Source organism: Setaria italica, chromosome III (genome assembly GCF_000263155.2).
Source record: "Setaria italica strain Yugu1 chromosome III, Setaria_italica_v2.0, whole genome shotgun sequence".
Lineage (NCBI taxonomy): Eukaryota > Viridiplantae > Streptophyta > Magnoliopsida > Poales > Poaceae > Setaria > Setaria italica.
Window position 1 is genome coordinate 50493295 of NC_028452.1, and position 20849 is coordinate 50514143.

Consider the following 20849-nt stretch of genomic DNA (forward strand, 5'->3'; position numbering starts at 1 on the left):
TACATAAGTGATAAGTGCTTGAAGGCGAAGGGAGCACAGTTTTTGGCCGTCCATGGGAATGGGATGCATGTGTTGTTACCGGGGGTGTTTGGGAGGAGGAGGCTAAATTTTAGCCCCCGTCACATCGAATGCTTGATACTAATTAGGAGTATTAAATCTATACTAATTACAACACTAATTATACAACCTCTAGGCTAAATCGCGAGACGAATCTATTAAGTCTAATTAGTTCATGATTTGACAATGTGGTGCTACAGTAACCATTCGCTAATGATGGATTAATTAGGCTTAATAGATTCGTCTCGCGATTTAGCTAGGGATTCTGCAATTAGTTTTGTAATTAGCTTATATTTAGTCTAATTAGTACCTGAACATCCGATGTGATAGCAAACACCCTCGAAAAAGAAAGATTATGTCTGTGTATCTTTTTTTTTTTTCTCTCTTGCTGTGGAATATCGACCTACCGACGATAGATGAATGATTGGCTAGCTGTTGTGGCATGTGATGTCTGGGGCTTCAGCTTCAATGAATGAATAAAATACATGCATGGAGCTGGAGGTGAGCATTGAGATGCTTCCTTTGCCGGAACAATGCAATGTGTTCCAGATCTGTGCTCCATCTGCAGGTAGGTTCATATGTTGCCTGCTGGTCCCTGCATGCCAGATGGCTGCCTTTCTGAGCTGTGTGACGGCTGGAAACAATCTCATGGCCACTGATATCATCCGGAAAGTTTTAAAGGAGAACATGAACATGTACCATCTGTATAAATAAATTGGGGTGCGTGGAAATTCGTGCTAAAGTTTAGCACCTGTCAGGATGTTTAGATGCTAATTAGAAGTATTAAACATAGGCTAATTACAAAATTAATTGCATAGATGGAGTCTAATTCGCGAGACGAATCTATTAAGCCTAATTAGTCCATGATTTAACAATGTGGTGCTACCGTAACCATTTGCTAACGCTGGATTAATTAGGATAGATTCGTCTCGTGAATTAGCACAGGGATTCTGCAATTAGTTTTATAATTAATTCATGTTTAGTCCTCTTAATTAGTATCCGAACGTTCAATATGACACTGCTAAAATTTACCACTATACAATTCCATTTATAACATTACCCAAATATTGTTCTGACAATTGTTGTGAAGCAGCTCCCTCCGGCCCAAGTCGGCCCAGGGAGAGCAATCATGCCGCAGCGGCCCATAACACTGAATCGGCCTACTTGTTGAGGCGAGAGCTCCCACCACCACCGCAAGCGGGGCAGATAGCTTCGACGAAATGCCGCCATGGCCGCCGTGTCTCCAGCCCACCCTCTCCACCGCTCGCCGCGCCACCGCCTTCTCCTTCTCCAGGAGCAGGAGGAGCCGCCTCTCCTCCTCCTCTTCTATCCCCGCCTCCGTCTGCGCATCCCCGGGCGACCACACCCACGAGCAGCAGGTAAATCAATCTTACAGGCTTACCGCTAAGAGCTGCCCCAACGCCTCACACTAGGTGCTGCCCATGTGTCTAGAGGGACAACGAGGAGCAGTCGTTGGTCGTGGTGGGCGGCGGCGCGGCGGGGGTCTACGCCTCCATAAGGGCCAAGACCCTGGCGCCCCGCCTCAACGTCGTCGTCGTCGAGAAAGGGAGGTTCTTGTCCAAGGTCAAGGTCTCCGGCGGTGGCCGATGCAACGTCACCAATGGCCATCACCTTGAGCCCATGGTATGCGCAATCCCCTAGTATTGCTCTATCCTTGTCATTTATGCTTGCTTGGTAAGTGGCAATGTTGCTCCTCTGCAGGGACTGTCGAGAAATTATCCTAGGGGGGACAAGGAGCTGCGAGGATCGTTCTTCACCGCTCATGGCCCGCAGGACACCATGCGCTGGTTCACAGACCATGGTGTGGAGCTCAAGGTAGCTAGCTAGCTTTGTTGACACCACATCTGACTCAGAATCTGTATGTGTGTGCATTCCTCTGAACCAAACTACCCATTGCTAATTGCCATGTCAGACGGAAGATGATGGCAGAGTCTTTCCTGTCACTGACAATTCAGCTTCAGTAGTAGACTGTCTGCTGAACGAAGCCAGAAGACTTGGAGGTACCTTTTGCTAATTGTCTTTGCAGTTAATTTCCCCCACATGTCGTCACTCCCTGACCAGTCCAAAACCAAATGGTGAAGTTTCTCTGCAGGCCGGCAAAGCTGTGCCTAGTGTATCTGTGACTCAGCATGGAAAGTTTGTCCTCAAGGTTGAGAAGCGTACTGCTGATCTTGTTGATTACCTCAACGCTAACTATGTTTTGGTTGCGACAGGGAGCAGCCAACAGGTCTGGGAGTCCCCCTCTCTTTGCATCTTGTCAAAATATAACGTGTCACAAAGTTACATTCTTAACATTTTTCTTACCTGTAGGGCTATTCAATTGCTGCACAACTTGGTCACTCCATTATTTCACCAGTGCCCAGCTTATTCACATTTAAGGTTGCAGACAAGCGACTGGCTGATCTTGCTGGGGTATGCACCGACAAATGCTATTTCGATTCCCATGCTAAGAATTATTCTCTCCAGTAATGTAAGAGTGATGTTTCAGAATTCGTGCAGCCAAATTGCATAGGTTTCCTCTGTGCATTTACCTATTTTTTTCATAGTTTATTCTACCAAGGAGCATGAGTAAACATCAAATACTTGTGCCTTATAAAGGAAACCTGAGTACACAGTTGTTTTTTTTTTCTTTTCTTGAGAGCAGTACTGAACTGCAACCACATTTACGCTTTTCTTCTGCTATGTAGGTTACATTTCCAGTAGTCAAAGCAAAATTGAAGCTAGATGGCGTACAAAAGAGTGCTCCGGAATTAACTCAGGTAAACAGGCTAATTCTTTTCAGCAATGGGCTTACTCTGAGAGAGGTAGTCAACTAGTCATGCACATTTGCTTACACTAGGTGCCTTTTGTTACAGACTGGCCCTATGCTAGTTACACACTGGGGCCTTAGTGGGCCTATTGTTCTTCGATTGTCTGCATGGGGAGCACGTGAACTACATCAATGCAACTACCAAGGTATGAATTATGATGCAATGAAAGACGCAGTAGATTGACAACTGGGCAAAATGTCACCGTTATCATATTTCTAATTTGAATTCCTCATCATTGTTGTGCTGTAAAACATATTGTACTCAGTACATCCAGAAGATGCAGAACACTCCATTGTACTCTTTCGTCAATGCATCTGCAATTTGCTACTTTAATGAAACGGTTGACCTTTTAGATTATCATTTACTGAATTATGCATGTTAGCAAATTTCTTAATGATGCAACTGTATTTGAATTTCATATTAGAATTTTTTTAGTGTAAAGAGCATTTGGACATCTGTAAACTATATCAATTTTATTATCATTTAGAATCTTTGTTCCTTTCCTCAAATTCAGATGGTTAGCCCTTTCTGCTAGCCTTTAAGTTTCTATGGCACCCTGCCATGTAAACATATGTAATATGTTGCATATTTTATTTTCCTTGTTGCTCTGTTATCCAAGATTTACTGTTTTGCCTCTTCATCTGATGCACTTCTCTAGTTTTTTTTTTTTCTGTCTATCATCAAATACATGAAAATTGAGGACAGGAAAGCTTACTGTTGACTTTCTGTACAGTCAATAGTATCCAATTTCTTTGGTGAAATCTATACACTTCTTTCAACACAGGAAAGCTTATGGTTGACTTCGTACCTGACATTCATATTGAGGACATGAGGCGCATCCTATTCCACTACAAAGATCAGCATGCGGTCCATTTCTTTCTTTGCACTCTTGCATTTACATACATACTAAAATTAGTGCCTTAAATCTTCAAATCAGGATTAGCATTTGTTACTGCTTCCTGGTCTGTGTCACATTGGAGCATTTTGATCAAAGTTTTAAATGACCTTCTAATTCATTAGAGAAATATTTCTCTTGTGAACATTTTGGCAGTTCCATTAAAGAATTAATGACAAAGTTGAACTAAAAAATGTTGATCCCTGCAGAAGCATAAAGTAAATAACACCTTTCCCATGGAGTTTGGCCTGGTGAAGAGATTTTGGAGATTCCTGCTAGAACAGGAGGTCATAAGATTACTGAATAGCTCTTTACTCATCACTTTAATCAGATGATTTAATCAAGTAAAGTCGTGTTTGCAGAATTTAGATGGTGATATGCACTGGGCCTCCATGCCAAATAATCATCTAAACGCAATAGCCCTTCGGTTGAAACAATGGATATTTGAGGTTGTTGGGAAGGTTTGTAATATCCCTATATGCCAATTGAAATTTCTCGGTCTAAAATAGGACAGCAAACAACGTTTCTGCCAAGACTCACTGCCTATTATGGTATCATCGTACGTAGGGCCAATTTAAAGACGAATTTGTGACTGCCGGAGGGGTTCCAATTTCAGAGGTTCATACTCTTGATTGCATTTTTCTTGAACATGAATCAACTTGCACATGGACCTAACTTGTTTCCCTGTTGTTATAGATATCACTTGGCACGATGGAAAGCAAGAAACAGCCAAATCTTTTCTTTGCTGGAGAGGTAAGTATAGAACATGAACTTTTAATGGGTAGCAATAATGCAATAATCTCATGGAGGGTGTTTTTTCTGCAGGTACTCAATGTTGACGGGGTCACCGGTGGTTTCAACTTTCAGGTAAGTAGTGTAAAATTCGTGAAGAATTGTTTACTTGAGAGAGTAAAAGGCTCACAGCAAAGTTTGGAGACAAGTCTTGAATGGAAACTTGAAACTTCTCAGGAGAAGATTTGTAACTAGCTTTAGTTGTCTGTTTTCCACAGAACGCATGGACTGGTGGGTACATAGCTGGGACAAGCATAGGCACGTTGGCATTGACAAGCAACTAGAAGGATCATAGAAGCAAATGGATTGAGTGATGAAGTAACTCCTTAGATCATCTGGGGGGATGATTCAGGGATATCACTAATTTTGAGGATATCCAAGATGACCAGGATTAGGGAGCTACATTTGCTAGTGAATCATAACTCTACTACTCTAGCCTAACATGGGTTCCATATACAGTAGTTAGAGTCTAGGCATACAAATTGCAGTCTGGAATGACAGTAGTTTCGATCTAGTTCAACAAGTTGTGAATTGTACTTGACCGATCAGAATGCACATCGAAGTATGTTCCTCTGTCTGAATTGTCAACGTTCAGTACTTTGGGTTCTGACGAAGATTCCTGTGAACCTTGGCAGTCAACCTGTCACAAAGGAACATGGAACACCTGATGGAACAATTCTTACTGGCTAATCCAGACCAATTTAATCTCATGCTAAACGAACAATGAGATCTCTAAATGTTATCACAATCACATTAAACAGTTTCCAAGCATAGACTATTAGACTACCAGACTACACCTGACCTGACTAAAACACCCTATGGATCAAATCAAAGCAGGTGCGAATCTTTATCTATTCCAAGCTAATTGTTCCACAAAACTGCACCTGCTTAAGAAAGTCCTTTATTTCTGGCTCAGCCAATAACCTCACTACAACAAATGCATGCGCTCAACATATGGATTATGCAACCATTTGTTGAGTGGCTCTCCACAGCCAACGAAGCAGCCAGTGTTTCCACGAGTGGTGAAGAATGGGAATTCGAAGAGATTCAGAAGCTTCTGAACAGACTGTCTAACCAGTGACGACCCGGTCACCCTGCTCCTCCTGCCCCAGCCCGTGACAATGTCAATCCTTTCAGGGGCAGTTCCCATTGTCAGAATCTGCCTGTGGAACCAGGCAAGTGTCCTGGACAGGGCAGTTACTGCAGTGCCCTCGGACATCAGATGAAGGTTGATGAGCCAATAAGACGAGCTCTTCTCCCTCACGGAATCCGGGTAAACGTTCTTCTGTGCGGCAACCTCCCATATAAGGCCTGCTTCCTCCTTGAGGCCGGACTTGTGCAAGAAGTCTATGACAGCATCTATTAGACCCCTTTTACTCTCTCTGTCCTCACTGTGCATCATGTCCAAGAAATAACTGGTGTGATCCCTGACGTTCTGGCCACCAGGTTCTGCGTCAGGCAAATACAGCAAGAACATGTGAGCCGGGTGTCCAGTGATCGACATGAGCTGGCAGCATAAACCCATCTGAGTCTGAGCCTCAGTGCAGCAGCTCAGCAACAAGGTGTAAGTCTGCAGAGATGGAACAAGTCCTTGAGCAAGCATGTTCTGAAGCACGATATAGGCATCTTGAAATCTATTTATCTTCAGAAAAGCACTTAAGAGTGAATTGCAGGTAGGCACGTTAGGCTGCAAACCATCCTGAAGCATTGCTTGGTACCATCCTAGTGCCTTATCGACGTTGCCAACTTTGCCCCAGAGGTCAACCAAAAGACCATATACTGGCTCATCAGGAGTCCAATCACGCCTCATCTCAATGAACACAGCTTCAGCCTCATCCAGATGGCCACAATGACCGAGAACCTCCATAACAATGCTGTATGTTATTTTGTCAGGACGAAACCCAGCAACTTGCATGTCCTTGTACAGCTTAACAACATTTTCATAATTTCTTGCTTTGGCCTGAAGCGCAATCATGATGTTGTAAGTAACAAGGTTAGGCGTGCAGCCATTTTCAATCATCTCACAGAAAAGCTTGTAAGCAGCTGCCAATTGACCACCTTTTCCAAGGCAATTCACCATGGCACTGTAGGTGAAAGTATCTGGTGAGAGGCCTACCTCTTGCATCCTGCCATATAAATCCATTGCAATGTCCAGGTATCCAGCCTTAGCATGGATATCAATCAATGTACAATACGTAACCCGATCAGGCTCGTAACCAGCTTCCTGCATTTCCTCAAATACTTTAACAGCCTCCCTTAGATAATTAGCACGACCATATGCGTGTATTATTCTGTTGTATGTTACCACAGTCGGTTTGCAGTGAGCTCTGCTCATCTCCTCAAGAAGCTTCCTCATGATACCAAATTGCCTAGCTTGTCCAAGAATACCTATCATAGTTGTGTAGGTATGACCATCGTGCTTGAACCCTGATTGCCCCTTTAACCATTGAAAAAAACCAAGAGCAATAGTGTGGTCATGCAGAAGCTTGAGTACTTGATTAGCCTGGAATGCATCTATCTTGCAATGAAGACTATCCAAGACATGTTCTGTCATTGGACCCCATTTCATCTGCTGCAGTGTGTGATAGTACTGTTCAACTGCCCGCAGCGACTTCAATGATCTTAAGTTAGATTGGGGACCTCCGCCATGAGCTTTTATTGCTCCAGTAGGACTCTGAAATTTATTGCCAGAACCACTAAAGCCATTCAGACCTGACGGATTCCGAGTTTGAACTTCATCCCGCTGGGCTTCTGAATTGAAATTATTAGAATGATAGTTTGCATAGCGCTGCTGACCAGCACGTCCTTGATTCCTTATTTGTGACGGTGAACCAGAAGCAATAACAGAGGGCCCAGAAAAACTTTGTTTTGGCCTTGCATAGCCAGCTCTTGGGACTCCCTTCTCAAAACCATTACCCATGGAAGGGTTATAAGGCAGCTTTGCCTCAGGAAAGCTATCCTCATTATGTGCTCTGTTATTAGAACGGTTATCAGATAAAGTCTGATAAGAATAGTTAGTACCCATCTGTGGAGCCTGATCAGTGCTTCCATTATTAGATGTCGATCTTAAATTAACGAGCTCAGAATATACACCAGCTCCTGCAATTCCAGACTGAGAAATGCTTCGGGCTGTCTGCTTAGATGGCTGTACATAAGCACTTCCTGGAACCTTATGATGATTACGAGGATCATTGCTTCTGTTGCTTGATGCAGCCTCCTTTACTGGAGGTGAGGTGGAGGGAATGGCATGAACAGCTGGAGCTGGGTGGGCAGTAGACTGACCAATTGATCCAACAACAACATGTTGTACAGGAGGCTGAGTCTTCAAGGAAGCTCTGTGCGTTGAACGAGACTTCTGCTCGATACCTCTTGCAGCCTGCCTCTTTGGAGCATAATTCTCATCCTCGGGGCAAGTGCATGAAGCTCCATCTGTGCTACCACACCTTGATCCATTAAGGTAGAAGGATCTTGCACACTGAGTTAGGGTGCCGAGTTGCTTTGTCCGCAACATGAACTGCAAATTTAGTTCACAATATGTAAGAACTCTTAAAGCTAAACAGGTACTCCAAGGTTGCACTTCTGAATTAAAAAATTGATCAGACAATCATATAAAATGAGTCAAATAGCACTCTTTTGATCTATGATAAGTATTTTGGCATAATCTAAAGCACAAGGACTCAGAAGCAGGTCAAAAAAGCAGATCCAAGGGCATACTGCAAGCCGCTGAGCAAGGATTTCTTTTACTAGTATCAGATTGTGCAAGATGAATGAAAATATGGAGTAGCATGTGTGCCTCCATGCTGATATATCCAATCTATCTAACATTGTGACTAACAAATGAAGTTATTAGGTTCGAGATTTGTATGCCAGCAATGTTAACATTATTTTAAACCATGGAATTTGCAAGTTTATTTTCTGCGTCTGGACAAGGATGAAAGCACAGAATATAAAACGGCCATGGTAATTCATGCATTTTGAAGATTAAGAACCTAGTGACATTTAGAAATGCAAGTGGATGACAATCAAACAGCCTATGAGTAGTCATAATATTGATACCAATGTCTATTTATTGAATCTTAGAAAGCGTAACAACATATAATTGGTAAACAAAGTATTGCCTAAGCACAAGAAAAGGGAATGGTGCATACAAGGGCTATAATGCTACTTCTTGTACTCCTTTTTTACAACCATTTGTCTTTGATTTAAACAAAAAGGAGAACAATAAAATTTTTGTTAAGGATATGAAGCAAGTAGAAATGGTGTCAACTCATATAAGGTGACAAATGGTGACTCCAATGGCAGCGGGTTTTTTTTTTTTGTTACGTCTATGTTCAGATAGTAGCAGAAGAAGAAATAGCAAGAAACAGGGGGAGGGATGGGCAAGAAGAGAGGGGCATACTGGTTAATAAATTAAACCACAAATTCCAACAGTGTCAATGTAGAGTAGTAGGTTTCTAACCGCCACTTAAATTCATATGGCCCCTCAACCGCAGACCTGAAAGAAAAAGCCAATGCAAATCAACATACAAGGTTTATGAAGCACTGCTAGCAGTATATCAAACAAGTAGAAAACAAAGTCAGACAGCCTGCTATGCTCACTAAAATTCTAGCCAAGATTCTGCAAAGCAAGTTATGTGATTCCTAAGCTAACACAGCTAAGGACAGGGGCACAATGTAATAAGGTTGTCTCTATAAGCCAGAAGCCATTCGGCAAGAAAGCAGCACATAAAGGTCATGCTCAAATAATCAGCTAAGAAAATAATTTGAAGAAAAGTTCAATGCTAGGTCAAGCAAGGACATAAATTTGTTCAGCAAGAAAATGGGGGCTCAAATGTACAAGCCCCAACAATATGTACATTTGCCAGATATAACACGACAAATAAGCCAGCTTACATGGCCACTGCCATAAGCCGAAGGAGCCCTCTCCCATCAGTTTCAGCCTTTTGGATTTTACCAGTAAGTTTTAGAAAGACCTCCCAGTTTGCATGTTTTCTGGTTGGAGGGGCCAAGAATAAGTCCAAAATGGGAAGTTCTATTTTTGGCCTTATTTTCAGCTTCTCTTCTATGCCCAGAAAGTGACACTGAGGTAGCAGACAGACACAAGCAGGTCCTGAATATATGGAAGTGCCCTAGACACAAAGCAGAAGAATACAACAGAAGTAGTTTTCTGTTGCATCTATAAGATGTGAACATTCTAGGTCTATCAGCACCAAGTCTTGAGTCAATTCCAACATAATAATACATAAAGATTGCATAGTTTGTTTGTGGGTGTTTGTGTGCATAAAATCAGGGACATTTGTCAGGTTAAATGAATCCTGAAATCCTTGTGAATTCTGATTCGTTCATGATCCAAAGAGGCCAGATCAAGTCGGAAAACAAGTTCCAAAATCTAACCATCCTCTTGAAGAGGTAAATGATTTACCCAACACAAAGGACGGACGTAATGATTAGAGCAAGCAGAGTACGCAAATGCAATATTGTATGGTGATTATGGATCAGGTGCGTGTAATGTATGCGTCGTAGGACATTGCAGTTCGAAAGCAGGGGCGGGCCTCTCGTGGGGCGCGCGGATTGAGCCCCAAAAATCTTGGAAAAAGAAGCTGCGTAGTGGATGGAATTGGCAGCCCAGCACGGTGGCGGAGCTAACGAATTTGCAAGCGAACGGATCGTTTCCCCCCTTGGGTTGTGACTTGTGAGGGAAGAAACAAAGATTTGATTTTTTTTTCCCCCAGTGGTGCTGACCTCGGTCGCTGGCAGCAAGGAAGAGAAAGATCCTAGCAGCTGGCGAAGCACTAGCACCTAATAAGGGAGAAAGGAAGAAAGAATTGAATTCCTTACCGAGGATGGATGGATGGACGGTGGCGTTGGGGAATGAATGAGCCCTTTGAGAGGAGGCGGCGGATCTCCACGGCACCGCCTAGCAGGAGGGAGGCGGAGGCAGGGTAGAGGAGGGGAAATCCATGGAGGTGGGTGGGTGGAAGGCTTTTCTTGCGGTGGGGGTTGTTGTCCTCTCCTCCCGCGGCGCCGGCGCAGAGGGAGGGGAAGGAACAGCAAGGGAAAGTCAAGTCACCACCAACAAGTGAACAGAGCCAGAGGAGGATTCGTTATTCGTTTTGTTATGTAATGTATATAGGTGATTTGATCCTTTTGGAATCGGATATTTGTGTTCCCTGTGATGATCTCATCCTTTCCTACTTTTCCTAGCTAGTGCTCTGGCGGGTAGTTGGTGGATGAATACATTAATTGGTACAAAGGCGAGGGTGTTTGTGCATGCTCCCTGATCAACTTCCTACGCAAGTCAACCAAGCAGCGGGATCGGAGGACTTGTTCGGCAGTTGACAGGATCACCATCAGATATTCAGATCGATTCCTTCCTTCCTTGAGCTGCCTTTCTATATATCCATTCTGTATTTGTATTGAACCATGGCAACAAACGAGAAAGTACAAGAAAGAAAGATACACAACAAAAAAAAAGAGAATTTCCTATTTAACACCAGAAAAATGATCCCTTTTTTCTTTAACCCTCAAAATTTTTTCCTTCCACACTGACTTCAACTTTCGTTCCCAAATTAACATTGTTCGATTTTTTATCCAACCACCGTTAAATTCCCTATTAAAAGACCATTTTACCCCTGTGAAGAACTTGGGCTCCATCGCAACCACCCTTCTCCTTCCTCCCTCCCCTTATCTCACTAGCGCTGCAACTTCCGCGCTCGCCCGCGCCTTGGCTGGCACCCGCCTGCGCCCACGCTAGCCGATGCCGCACCAACCGTCGCCCGCACTGCACCCTGCCCCTGGGAGCTCGAGCCACCTCTCCATCGTCGCTGCGTCCTCCGACCACGCGAGCCACCTCTCTAGCACCTACGACACCCGCAACCTCTACGCACCAGTGGCCCCAGCAGCGCCGCCATCAGTGCAGCTCGAACGCGTGCCGCGCCGCGCTCGGCCCCCCAGCACTCAAAGCATGAGATATCGCCCTAGAACGGGTCCACGCGCAGTCGCCGCCACCCGTCGCCCGCCGGGATTTAGTACCTCATGAAGAGGGTGGTCGGGGCAGGCTAGGCGCACAACGACGGTGGGGGCCAACGACGCTTTGATCCTATGTCATGATTAATTAGTTCCTCTAATGTTTGCTTTAGTTTGAGAGATGCTGGAAGTAGGGTGGTTTCAGAGAGGGGAAGGGAGGAAGGAGAAGGGTGGTTGCAGTGGGACCTACGTTTTTCACAGGGGTAAAATAGTCTTTCCATAGGGAATTTAATGGTGGTCGGATGGAAAATTGAACGGAGTATCAATTTGGGAACGAAAGTTGGAGTTAGTGTCAAATAAGGAAGGAAAAAATTTTGAGAGTCAAAGAAGAAACGAGTCATTTTTTTTGTCAAATAAGGAATTTTCTCCAAAAAGAAAGAGGCTGTCTACACCAAACTCACTCGGGTGTAGAAGATCCCTCCCACACTCGAAATTGTGAACCGTTAGATCCGAATCGAATGGTTGCGATGGATCAAATCCCTTCCTTATCTTCTTCCACCTCTCTACCATCTCCTTGTCCGCTCCAGCTTGCCACCTCCCCCCGCACCGCCGGCCGCCCCTGCCCCCCGCCTCGCAGCCTCGCCACCAGCGTCGGTGAGGCCCGCCTTCCCTCCACCACCGCCCCTCCCTCCTCCCACCTCTCTCCATGCTCCCACCATGGGAGCTTACCTCCGCAGCTCGCCCCCGCCTCCCGCCGCCGCCCTGCCCATCTCCGGTGGCTCTCGCCGCCGGATACGCCACCATCGTCTCTACCGCTTCCCTCTTTGCTGTTACTCACCCCTGCCGCCTCTACTGCTCATGTAACAACCCATGGGCTAAGTTGGACCAAACAATTTAAGTGTCATGAGGTATGGTAGCTCTAAGATAGTCCCAAATGGGAAGTGGAGAGTGAGTGAGATCAACTTAAATAGATAGCTCTAGGAAGCATTACAACCTCGGTTTAACCCTTTTACACGAAGCAAGGACGAAAGTGTAAGCAGGTTGCAGTGTAGGTGTGGTCCACTCAACGTGCAGAGTGAGCATGAAGACGTTTTCCTAGACGCCACAGGTAACCCCCATCCCAAACCCAACCCCGAACCCTAACTCCCCGAAGCTCAAGAAGAAGGTGCTACCGAAGCTCAAGAAGGTGCTGTGGCGTGGAATGATTGGGCAGCTAAATTCGAGTGTGTGGGGAGTAGAAATACTCGAATGCCAAAAGAAAAGGGTTTTCTTCGGTGGTTTTCTGCCGCTCGTACGGAACATGGAAGGAATCCAGCCAAATATCTGCCGCTGCCTCAACCATCTTTGCCGTCTTTTCAGCACTGGCGTGAATTCGTCCACGTCATCATTCAAGATTGTCTGACGTGGCTCCCACCCCAATCAAATGCCATTGCCAAAACGGAGTCGATGAGCACTGTCCCAACGATACAGTAGGACAACTCCGACTAGATGGGCCCGGCATAGATGGGCCGAGCAAGAGTTCAATAATGCGTCAAAACTGCTGCTATAGCTTGCGAAAATGTGCTTGCATTGACGGGCGCAGCGCTCAACACATCAATCAGTACTTGGTTCACCACACAATGTAGGGGTAAACGTGTCAGAGCGTTCAACTTTCTAAAAAATTATTCAAAACAGTGTTGACGGGCTCACCGATGCAGAGGTCGTTGAGGGTGTTTATCCTGAATTCAGCTCCATCGCTAAAGCTAAAGTCGGTAAAAAAAAAACTAGTTTCATAGATTTTTATTTTAGTTTTGACTTACAAAACGGCTTCATATTACAGTGTTCTAATTTACGCAAAACTGAAGCTGAAATAAGTCCGGCCAAATAGAATCTAGTGTTTGGCGAGGCTTCTCCATTCGTGCATTGAAACTCTACCAAACACCAAGAAATAGCTCTGCGAGAGAAGTTTCTAGAGGAGAGAATCTGTTTATTCGACTGCATAGGTGAAGCTTAAACTTTTTTGTAAGGTAGCTTTCCCACATAAGTTGCTTCTTCAAGAAGCTGTTGGTAAAAAAAAAATGGCTACATGTTTGGCGGGCTGGCTTTTCCACCAGCTTTTTAAGGGACCTGAGCAGCGGGACCCACGTGCCATCGTCCTCTCTTCCCCTTCTTTTCCGCCTCTGCTCTCACACCGGCAGCGCCACCCAACTGCGAAGCCGGAGGAGGTCAATCTTGTTGGAGGCATTTGAATCCAAACAGAACCTGAATGTCTGAAAACGATGGATCATCACTGAGGACCTGTTTGGTTCTGGGTGTTAAAGTTTAACACCCATCACATCGGATATTTGGATGCTAATTAGAAGTATTAAATATAGATTAATTACAAAACTAATTACACAAATGGAGTGTAATTCGCGAGACGAATCTATTAAGCTTAATTAGTCCATAATTTAACAATGTGGTGCTACAGTAACCATTTGCTAATGATGGATTAATTAGGCTTAATAGATTCATCTCACGAATTAGCACAGGGTTATGCAATTAGTTTTATAATTAGCTCATATTTAGTTCTCCTAATTAGCATCCGAACATCCGATGTGACACTGTTAAAGTTTAGTATCTCGTATTCAAACACCCCCTGAGTGTGGGGGCTCTTCTCTGCAGGTAAAGCAGAGAGAACGTACAGGTGGATGGATAAGATGGATCATCACTGGGAAGCAGAATTATATTATATTAAATGCAGCAGACAGAGTAAAGCAACAACAGTATATATATATATGAGGATTGAGGATTGGATACAGTATATTGTACTGTATACATAATACATCCATGGTTATGACATGATATATTCGAAGCATGCGTGCATTCTTTGATCTGTATTGTATGGATCGTCTGCAGCTTCAGGCAGGCAGCGGCATATTATGCAGTTAGGGGTTGTTTGGCTCCCTAGGCTAAATTTTAACTCCTGTTACATCGGATGTTTGGACACTAATTAGAAGTATCAAAAATATAGGCTAATTACAAAACTAATTGCATAACCCTTAGGCTAAATTGCGAGACGAATCTATTAAGCCTAATTAGTCCATGGTTTGATAATGTAGTGCTACAGTAACCATTCACTAATGATGAATTAATTAAGCTTAATAGATTCATCTCGCGATTTAGCCTAGGGATTCTGCAATTAGTTTTGTAATTAGCTCATGTTTAATCTTCCTAATTAACATCCGAACATCCGATATGATAGGGTTAAAGTTTAGCCTCTGGTATCCAAACACCCCCTTAATCGATCGGTAGCATCTACAATCTGCTGATGGTAGCGGCGGCGGCGTACTTCTTGAGGGCGTCGCCAGCGTTCTTGAGGTTCTCCGGGACGGGCAGGTTGCAGAGCAGCGTGACCCTGGACTCGGATATCTGAGGACCCTTCTTCCCCGGCGACGACGACGATGGCTCCTGCTTCCATAGCTTCACCTCCCACACCTATAATTGATTTATTGAAGCATGCATGCATAATTGTGGTGCTGACAAGAAGATCAGTAACTGAAATCTAATTACACACAGAGTCGTGACGCAACCGATCGAGGCTTTGTTGTGTATAGTAGTATAAAATCAACCTAAAGTCTAGATGATGCGTATAGCCCTGTTAATTGGGTTGTAACCCATGTTGTAACCACACCAATCTATTCTCATAAGAAAATAAATATAACCCACCCTAAACCAAACCTCCATTATCACACACCACACCACCCCAAACTTACCATTGCATAAGTTATACAAATTACTTGCCAAATATGGTTACAACCCAATAAGAACCCATTAGGTACCCAATAAAAACCCATTAGTTAACTTTTTTTTTTGAGTTTGTATGTGACTCTCAACGTGGGGCCCACATGTAAGTCTAGCCATACTACTTTGCACAAAGTAGCGGACTGTTAAGCTAATTCATCTGCAACAAGTTTTGGTCAATTCATCCAAAATTTTAAGGTGTGAACACGAGGTTTTAGTTTTAGGGTCCGACTCTTGACGCGGGCCCCACATGTAAGTCCAGCCGTACTGCTTTGCATACAGTAGCGGACTGTTAAACTAATTCATCTGTAATAAGTTTCGATCAATTTATCCAAAATTTTAAGGTGTGAACGCGAGGTTTTATTTTTAGGGTCCGACTCTTGATAGATGAGGCTCCAGGCTTTTGGGTTCTTAATGGGTCTCAACCCACGGGTTGAGAGTCTTTTAGATCCAAAAATAATACCACACACCCCAAACACCTTCCAAACTATTTATTTGTAAAACCCAAACCAAACCAAACCATCTAGCAGGCCAACTCATTATAAACCAATTCAAATGAACTTATTATATAAACCAAACCATTAAAACCAATAAACCCAACCCAATTAACAGGGCTACGTATGACGACTCAAAGTGTCATCCAACTCTAATTACTTACTGTGCTTTGTGCATGCCGTGCACGGTACTCCTAGTACATCCTGTCTAGAAATACATCCTGCCGAATAATATATTAATGAGGGCTCCTTGCAACCCAAAATATTAAGAATGATGTCTACTACTAGCTGCTGCTTTGATATATTATAATTTAACTGGAGTATTCCCTGAATATTGGGTTATAACTAGGGTTCTCTGTTGTTATTTTTCTAAACAGGGCCAGATCAAGAACAAGTCATACCAAAAATCAAGTTGCAGCCATAGTGTCTCTGACCAGAAAAGAGATGCTAGCTGTTACCTTAGTACCTTAGGACTACCACTGCATGCCATGTATTCTGGGTGAGCACTTTTTTTAAAAGAAAAAAGAGAAGCGTGCAAGAAGACAACGGCAACCGGAGGCGCGCGCACATGAGGCTCCATTTGGCAGCACAGGGCTAATTAATCTTGGGAAGAAATGATCCCACGGGGATGTTATTTGGATTTTGGAATCCTCTCCCCCGCCGACTGTTTGGTTTGGGGTCCTGACGCGAGGGGGCAGTCTAGCAGGAGGGTTTTTGCCCTGTCACTGTGGTTTGCGGATAAGACGAATGGCGTGGATCCTGTCCCTTCAGTTCTCCATTACCATCGCCTAAATCAAAGTAATTAGAGCTGCTTGCTTTGCTTGGGACAAGGATATATACCGTACCTGGGTTGAGCGGCCGACGTGGACGGGGGCGGCGCGGGCGAGGACGACGTCCCCCACGGCGGCGCTGCGGAAGTGGTTGATGCTCAGGCTGACGCCGGCCACGCGCCGGTACCCCGACGCCATGTGGGCGCCCATGCTGGCCAGGCCCTCGGCGATGAGCGCCGAGACGCCGCCGTGGAGCACCTTGAAGGGCTGGCAGCACCTGGCGGTGACGGGGAGCCGCCCCGTCAGCTGCGACGGCGAAACCTCCTCGATCTCGAAACCCAGCGAGTGGAGCACCGGGTCGAGCTCCGCCGTCTTGTCGTCCTTGCTGCTGATCTGCTGGCGCTGCTGATCCATGGTCCGGTGGTGGGCGACGGGGAGGAAGAGGAGGTGGTTTGGTAGTAGGTGGATTATTATTGGTCTGGTGGTGGTCTGCGAGCACGAGGAGGAGGGAGGAGGAGGACAGCGGCAGCAGTGGTCGTCACTCTCAGCGGACCATGTCTTTATGCGCTGCGCTGCCTCTCCATTTGGTTGGTTGGTTGCCAAGAAATGAAAACAAAACCAGCATCAGAGAAAGCGGCGCATGAACCTCATGTCCTGCCCAAGTATACTATATGCTCATTCGTGGCATCATCAAAGTAACACTGACCAAATAAAATAAAACATCACCACTCTAATCCTCCCTTCGCACACGGCTAAGCATCCAGACCTCAGCAAGCAGCAGCAAACGGGCTGAGTCCCCGTGCAACCTTGGGCTTTATTAGGCCCAAAAGAGATGTCTGAGCATAGTGCCTGAGCATATATGAAATCAAGAAAGAAAGAAAAGAGATGTCGCAGTTCGTGTAACCATATAGAGATTAAAACGCACATGCAAAATTTAGGTTGTTTTGGCTTTTCTAGATGTAAAGATTTCTCTATATATTTAATCATCTAGATATAACCCTATATTTAAGCATCTAGCAAAATTTATGTACTCCCTCAATCTTAAATTACTATTCATTTTAGTTTTTTATTGCGTAGGTATCTAGATATATATTTAGGAAAATAAAATCGAAGAGGGAGTCTTAAATTATTATTCATTTTAGTTTTTTAGTGCATAGGTATCTAGATATATATTTAGAAAAATGAAATCGAATAATATTTTGGAACGGAGGAAGGAGGTAAAACCACCTACATTTTGCGTCGGCTGTCGTGTGTCAGGAAAATCGGAGACGTGGACGTGGTGACGACCGATGCGCGGCAGCCACGCAGGCAGAGGTGATGGATGACGCCGGCACATCCTCAGACGAAAGGAAAACGAATCACACCCAGAAAGGAGGCGGCGAAAAGAAGAGACAATTCCAATCCCCTTCCGATTCCAATTTTTTCCTATTATAACAGAAAAAAAAGAGGAGACAGAACCAACCATCCAATCAGGCAGGTCCGGCCGCCGGCGATGGCGACGCCACGGGCGCGGACGCGCTGGTCGGCGCTGGCCGCCAGCGCGCTCATCCAGTGCTGCGCCGGGAGCTCCTACTGCTTCGGCGTCTACTCGCCGGCGCTCAAGGCCTCCCAGCGCTACGACCAGTCCGCGCTCGACGCCGTCGCCTTCTTCAAGGACATCGGCGCCAACGCCGGCGTCCTCTCGGGCTTCCTCGCCGCATGGGCGCCCGCGGGAAGGCGCCGCCCCTGGCTCGTACTCCTCGCTGGCGCCCTCCTCTGCGCCGCCGGCTACATCCCCATGTGGCTCGCCGTCGCCGGGATCGCGCACGCGCCGCTCCCGCTCATGTGCGCCTACATGCTGCTCGCCGCGCAGGCGCAGACCTTCTTCAACACCGCCGACGTAGTCTGCGCCGTCGAGAACTTCCCCGATCGCCGAGGCACGGTCATCGGCATCATGAAGGCACGCCATTTCTTCCCCTCTGCTTCTTTGCTTTTGCTCTGCTCAGTCGTCTCGTCCCCAAGGCCATGTTTCAGTTCACGCACTGAGGGGCCGTTGACCTGTTAATGGTACCCCACTATGCTGTTTGTTCCTCTCTACTCCAGCCCTGAAATTGATCGAATCATCACAGAGATTGTATCGTTTCTCTAGATTTTTTTTTTGCAATTTTCTCATAAACCTGTAATTTGGGCTCTTTTCATCTTATTATCTATTGCTATTGTCTAGGATGTTTTTTTTTTGATGCAACAGGAGGGGAAAAAAATTCCCCCTACTGATTACAGTCCCAGAATGGAATTTCAAAGCCATCTTATCAGAAAAACTGATTGTCTTACTCCAACAGCAGAGGATATATTGGAAACAAAGGGGCAATATTACATGGAGTGAATTTTACTTTGACCATGTAGCATGTATACCAGGTAGTTCGTTTATTGACAGAAGTTCACTGTTATGGAGCTTTTGTTTCTTAGGTTCACTGTTGTGACCTTATAGCATGTATAGGTTACCAAATCCGAATGTTGTTGATTACTTGACCCAAGTGCATCATATTCTGCTCTGTTCCAGTACAGAAAATTCTTATTGATCCAAGCACTTCCATACTGATGCTAGCACTATTCTCTCCCCCAACTAACCTGAATTCAATTTTTGTACTTTCGCAACAGGGTTTTCTAGGCCTAAGTGGGGCGATACTAGTCCAAATATACCGCACTCTCCACATTGATCCTACCGCGTTCATACTGATGCTGGCAATTTTGCCCACAACCATCGCGGTGATGCTCATGTCTTTTGTCGACGTCCACAGCACGCATGAACGGTACAACAAGAAGTTCCTAGATGCTTTCTCTCTTATCGCCGTTACTGTTGCCGTTTACCTAATGATCATCATAATCTGTGATCAAGTGTTCATGATAAGTTCAGCTGCGCAGACTGTTTGTTTTGTGATACTCCTGCTGCTAGCCTTATCTCCAGTAGCCGTTGCTGTAAAGGCCCAGAAGCTAGAATCAATACAACATGAAGAACCAACTTCTTCAGAACAAAGAATTGGATTACTCCGGGAAGAGGTAGCAGAGGGTTCTGAAAGTGCCAGCTCAAGTACTGCACTTTTGGGGTCTAACCAAGACCTGTCTGCAGGCAAAGAAAACCTGAATGTGCTACAGGCCATGGGAAAACTCAACTTCTGGTTGCTCTTTCTAGCAATGGCTTGCGGGATGGGATCGGGTCTAGCCACGGTGAACAATATCAGCCAGATCGGCGGCTCCCTTGGCTACACAAACAAGGAGACCAGCACACTAGTGTCACTTTGGAGCATCTGGAACTTCTCAGGGAGGTTTGGTGCAGGCTTCATCTCCGATCATTTCCTTCGCCTGCGAGGAGTCGGCAGGCCATTCTTCATAGGTGCCACGCTATTGATCATGAGTGTGGGTCATGGCATCATCTCCTCCGGTCTTCCTGCATCGCTCTACATTGGCTCGGTGCTCGTTGGCCTGTGCTATGGGTGCCAGTGGGCTCTTATGCCAAGCATAACGTCTGAGATCTTCGGGTTGAACCATTTTGGCACCATCTTCAACATGGTGGCCGTTGCAAGCCCCGTTGGGTCTTACATCCTCTCGGTTCGGGTTGTGGGATACATATACGACATGGAGTCGACACCTCATGAGCATGGCTGCCACGGTAAGCACTGTTTTGCACTGTCTTTTATGATCATGGCCTGTGTGTGCGTGTTTGGGTCTGTTGTTGCATTCGTGTTGTTCGTCAGAACAAGGAAGTTCTATAGGCGGGTTGTATATGCAAGGTTGCAGTCTTTCCTTGACAAATGAGACGTGCACATGTAACAACCTAAACTCTATTCACAGTTTTTGCTAGTGTATCGATGCCATCGTTTGTATGCCTGAACATATTTACCTTTCAAGAATACAGATTACAGACACAGGGAGGGTGAGGGGATGGTCTTGTGAACTATGACAAACGTAGCCTGAACAAACATATTTGTACCTTTTTTTTCGTGAGTTTGCGATTGAGATGGGGAACCATGTTGCCTTAGCCTATATATGTAAATGTTGGCCTTACAGCATGTATGTGATGTAGGAAATAAAATTGCTTCCACATCTTGATGTTTGTATAGCCTGAACATATCCCTTTCAAGAATACAACACTGGGGGCAACATGGTCTTGTGAACTCATGTCAGAACAAACGTATACCTTGGCTCTACCACTAGGCCGTCTGATGTTTGGCTCCTAAGCATTCTTTTGTGAGTTTGGGATTGAGAAAGGGAAAACCATATTGCCTTAGCAGCCTATATGCACACA

General features: G+C 45.1%; 4 protein-coding genes across 5 annotated transcripts; 2 read left to right on the forward strand and 2 right to left on the reverse strand.

Moving 5' to 3' along the window:
* The first annotated feature begins 1235 nt into the window (after positions 1–1235).
* Positions 1236–5169, forward strand: LOC101756061 (uncharacterized protein YtfP). Its single transcript, XM_004963279.2, has 15 exons — positions 1236–1436; positions 1510–1701; positions 1780–1893; positions 1991–2078; positions 2160–2305; positions 2389–2490; positions 2766–2837; positions 2934–3033; positions 3673–3755; positions 3993–4070; positions 4146–4244; positions 4351–4401; positions 4480–4536; positions 4609–4650; positions 4794–5169. The coding sequence occupies exons 1-15, from the start codon at positions 1278–1280 to the stop codon at positions 4857–4859; spliced, it is 1449 nt and encodes a 482-aa protein (XP_004963336.1). The 5' UTR covers positions 1236–1277; the 3' UTR covers positions 4860–5169.
* A 113-nt stretch (positions 5170–5282) lies between these two features.
* Positions 5283–10657, reverse strand: LOC101756462 (pentatricopeptide repeat-containing protein At1g18900). Its single transcript, XM_004963280.3, has 3 exons — positions 10414–10657; positions 8975–9070; positions 5283–8089 (listed from the first exon to the last, which is right to left on the reverse strand). The coding sequence occupies exon 3, from the start codon at positions 8084–8086 to the stop codon at positions 5504–5506; it is 2583 nt and encodes an 860-aa protein (XP_004963337.1). The 5' UTR covers positions 8087–8089; positions 8975–9070; positions 10414–10657; the 3' UTR covers positions 5283–5503.
* Positions 10658–14269: 3612 nt separating this feature from the next.
* Positions 14270–17167, reverse strand: LOC101756867 (1,4-dihydroxy-2-naphthoyl-CoA thioesterase 1). Of its 2 annotated transcripts, XR_002677137.1 has the most exons (3): positions 16643–17167; positions 14734–14997; positions 14270–14546 (listed from the first exon to the last, which is right to left on the reverse strand). XR_002677137.1 is itself a non-coding variant. In XM_004963281.3 (2 exons), the coding sequence occupies exons 1-2, from the start codon at positions 16979–16981 to the stop codon at positions 14818–14820; spliced, it is 519 nt and encodes a 172-aa protein (XP_004963338.1). In that variant the 5' UTR covers positions 16982–17167; the 3' UTR covers positions 14706–14817. The 2 variants fall into 2 exon arrangements, 1 of the variants encoding a protein (XP_004963338.1); XM_004963281.3 differs by lacking the exon at positions 14270–14546 and having other exon boundaries at positions 14706–14997.
* A 757-nt stretch (positions 17168–17924) lies between these two features.
* On the forward strand, positions 17925–20469 carry LOC101757271 (protein NUCLEAR FUSION DEFECTIVE 4). The gene is made up of 2 exons (XM_004963282.4): positions 17925–18506; positions 19205–20469. Exons 1-2 carry the CDS (start codon positions 18060–18062, stop codon positions 20357–20359), a joined length of 1602 nt encoding a protein of 533 aa, XP_004963339.1. The 5' UTR covers positions 17925–18059; the 3' UTR covers positions 20360–20469.
* The last annotated feature ends 380 nt before the right edge of the window (positions 20470–20849 follow it).

Excerpts from the sequence above, each read along its gene's own strand:
- LOC101757271 (XM_004963282.4), top strand. The coding sequence starts at position 18,060 with ATGGCGACGCCACGGGCGCGGACGCGCTGGTCGGCGCTGGCCGCCAGC. Across the intron at positions 18,507-19,204 it reads CGGTCATCGGCATCATGAAG|GGTTTTCTAGGCCTAAGTGG; the intron begins GCACGCCATTTC and ends CTTTCGCAACAG.
- LOC101756867 (XM_004963281.3), bottom strand. The coding sequence starts at position 16,981 with ATGGATCAGCAGCGCCAGCAGATCAGCAGCAAGGACGACAAGACGGCG. Across the intron at positions 14,998-16,642 it reads ACGTCGGCCGCTCAACCCAG|GTGTGGGAGGTGAAGCTATG; the intron begins GTACGGTATATA and ends AATCAATTATAG.
- LOC101756462 (XM_004963280.3), bottom strand. The coding sequence starts at position 8,086 with ATGTTGCGGACAAAGCAACTCGGCACCCTAACTCAGTGTGCAAGATCC.
- LOC101756061 (XM_004963279.2), top strand. The coding sequence starts at position 1,278 with ATGCCGCCATGGCCGCCGTGTCTCCAGCCCACCCTCTCCACCGCTCGC. Across the intron at positions 2,079-2,159 it reads CGAAGCCAGAAGACTTGGAG|TTTCTCTGCAGGCCGGCAAA; the intron begins GTACCTTTTGCT and ends CAAATGGTGAAG. Across the intron at positions 4,245-4,350 it reads TATTTGAGGTTGTTGGGAAG|GGCCAATTTAAAGACGAATT; the intron begins GTTTGTAATATC and ends CATCGTACGTAG.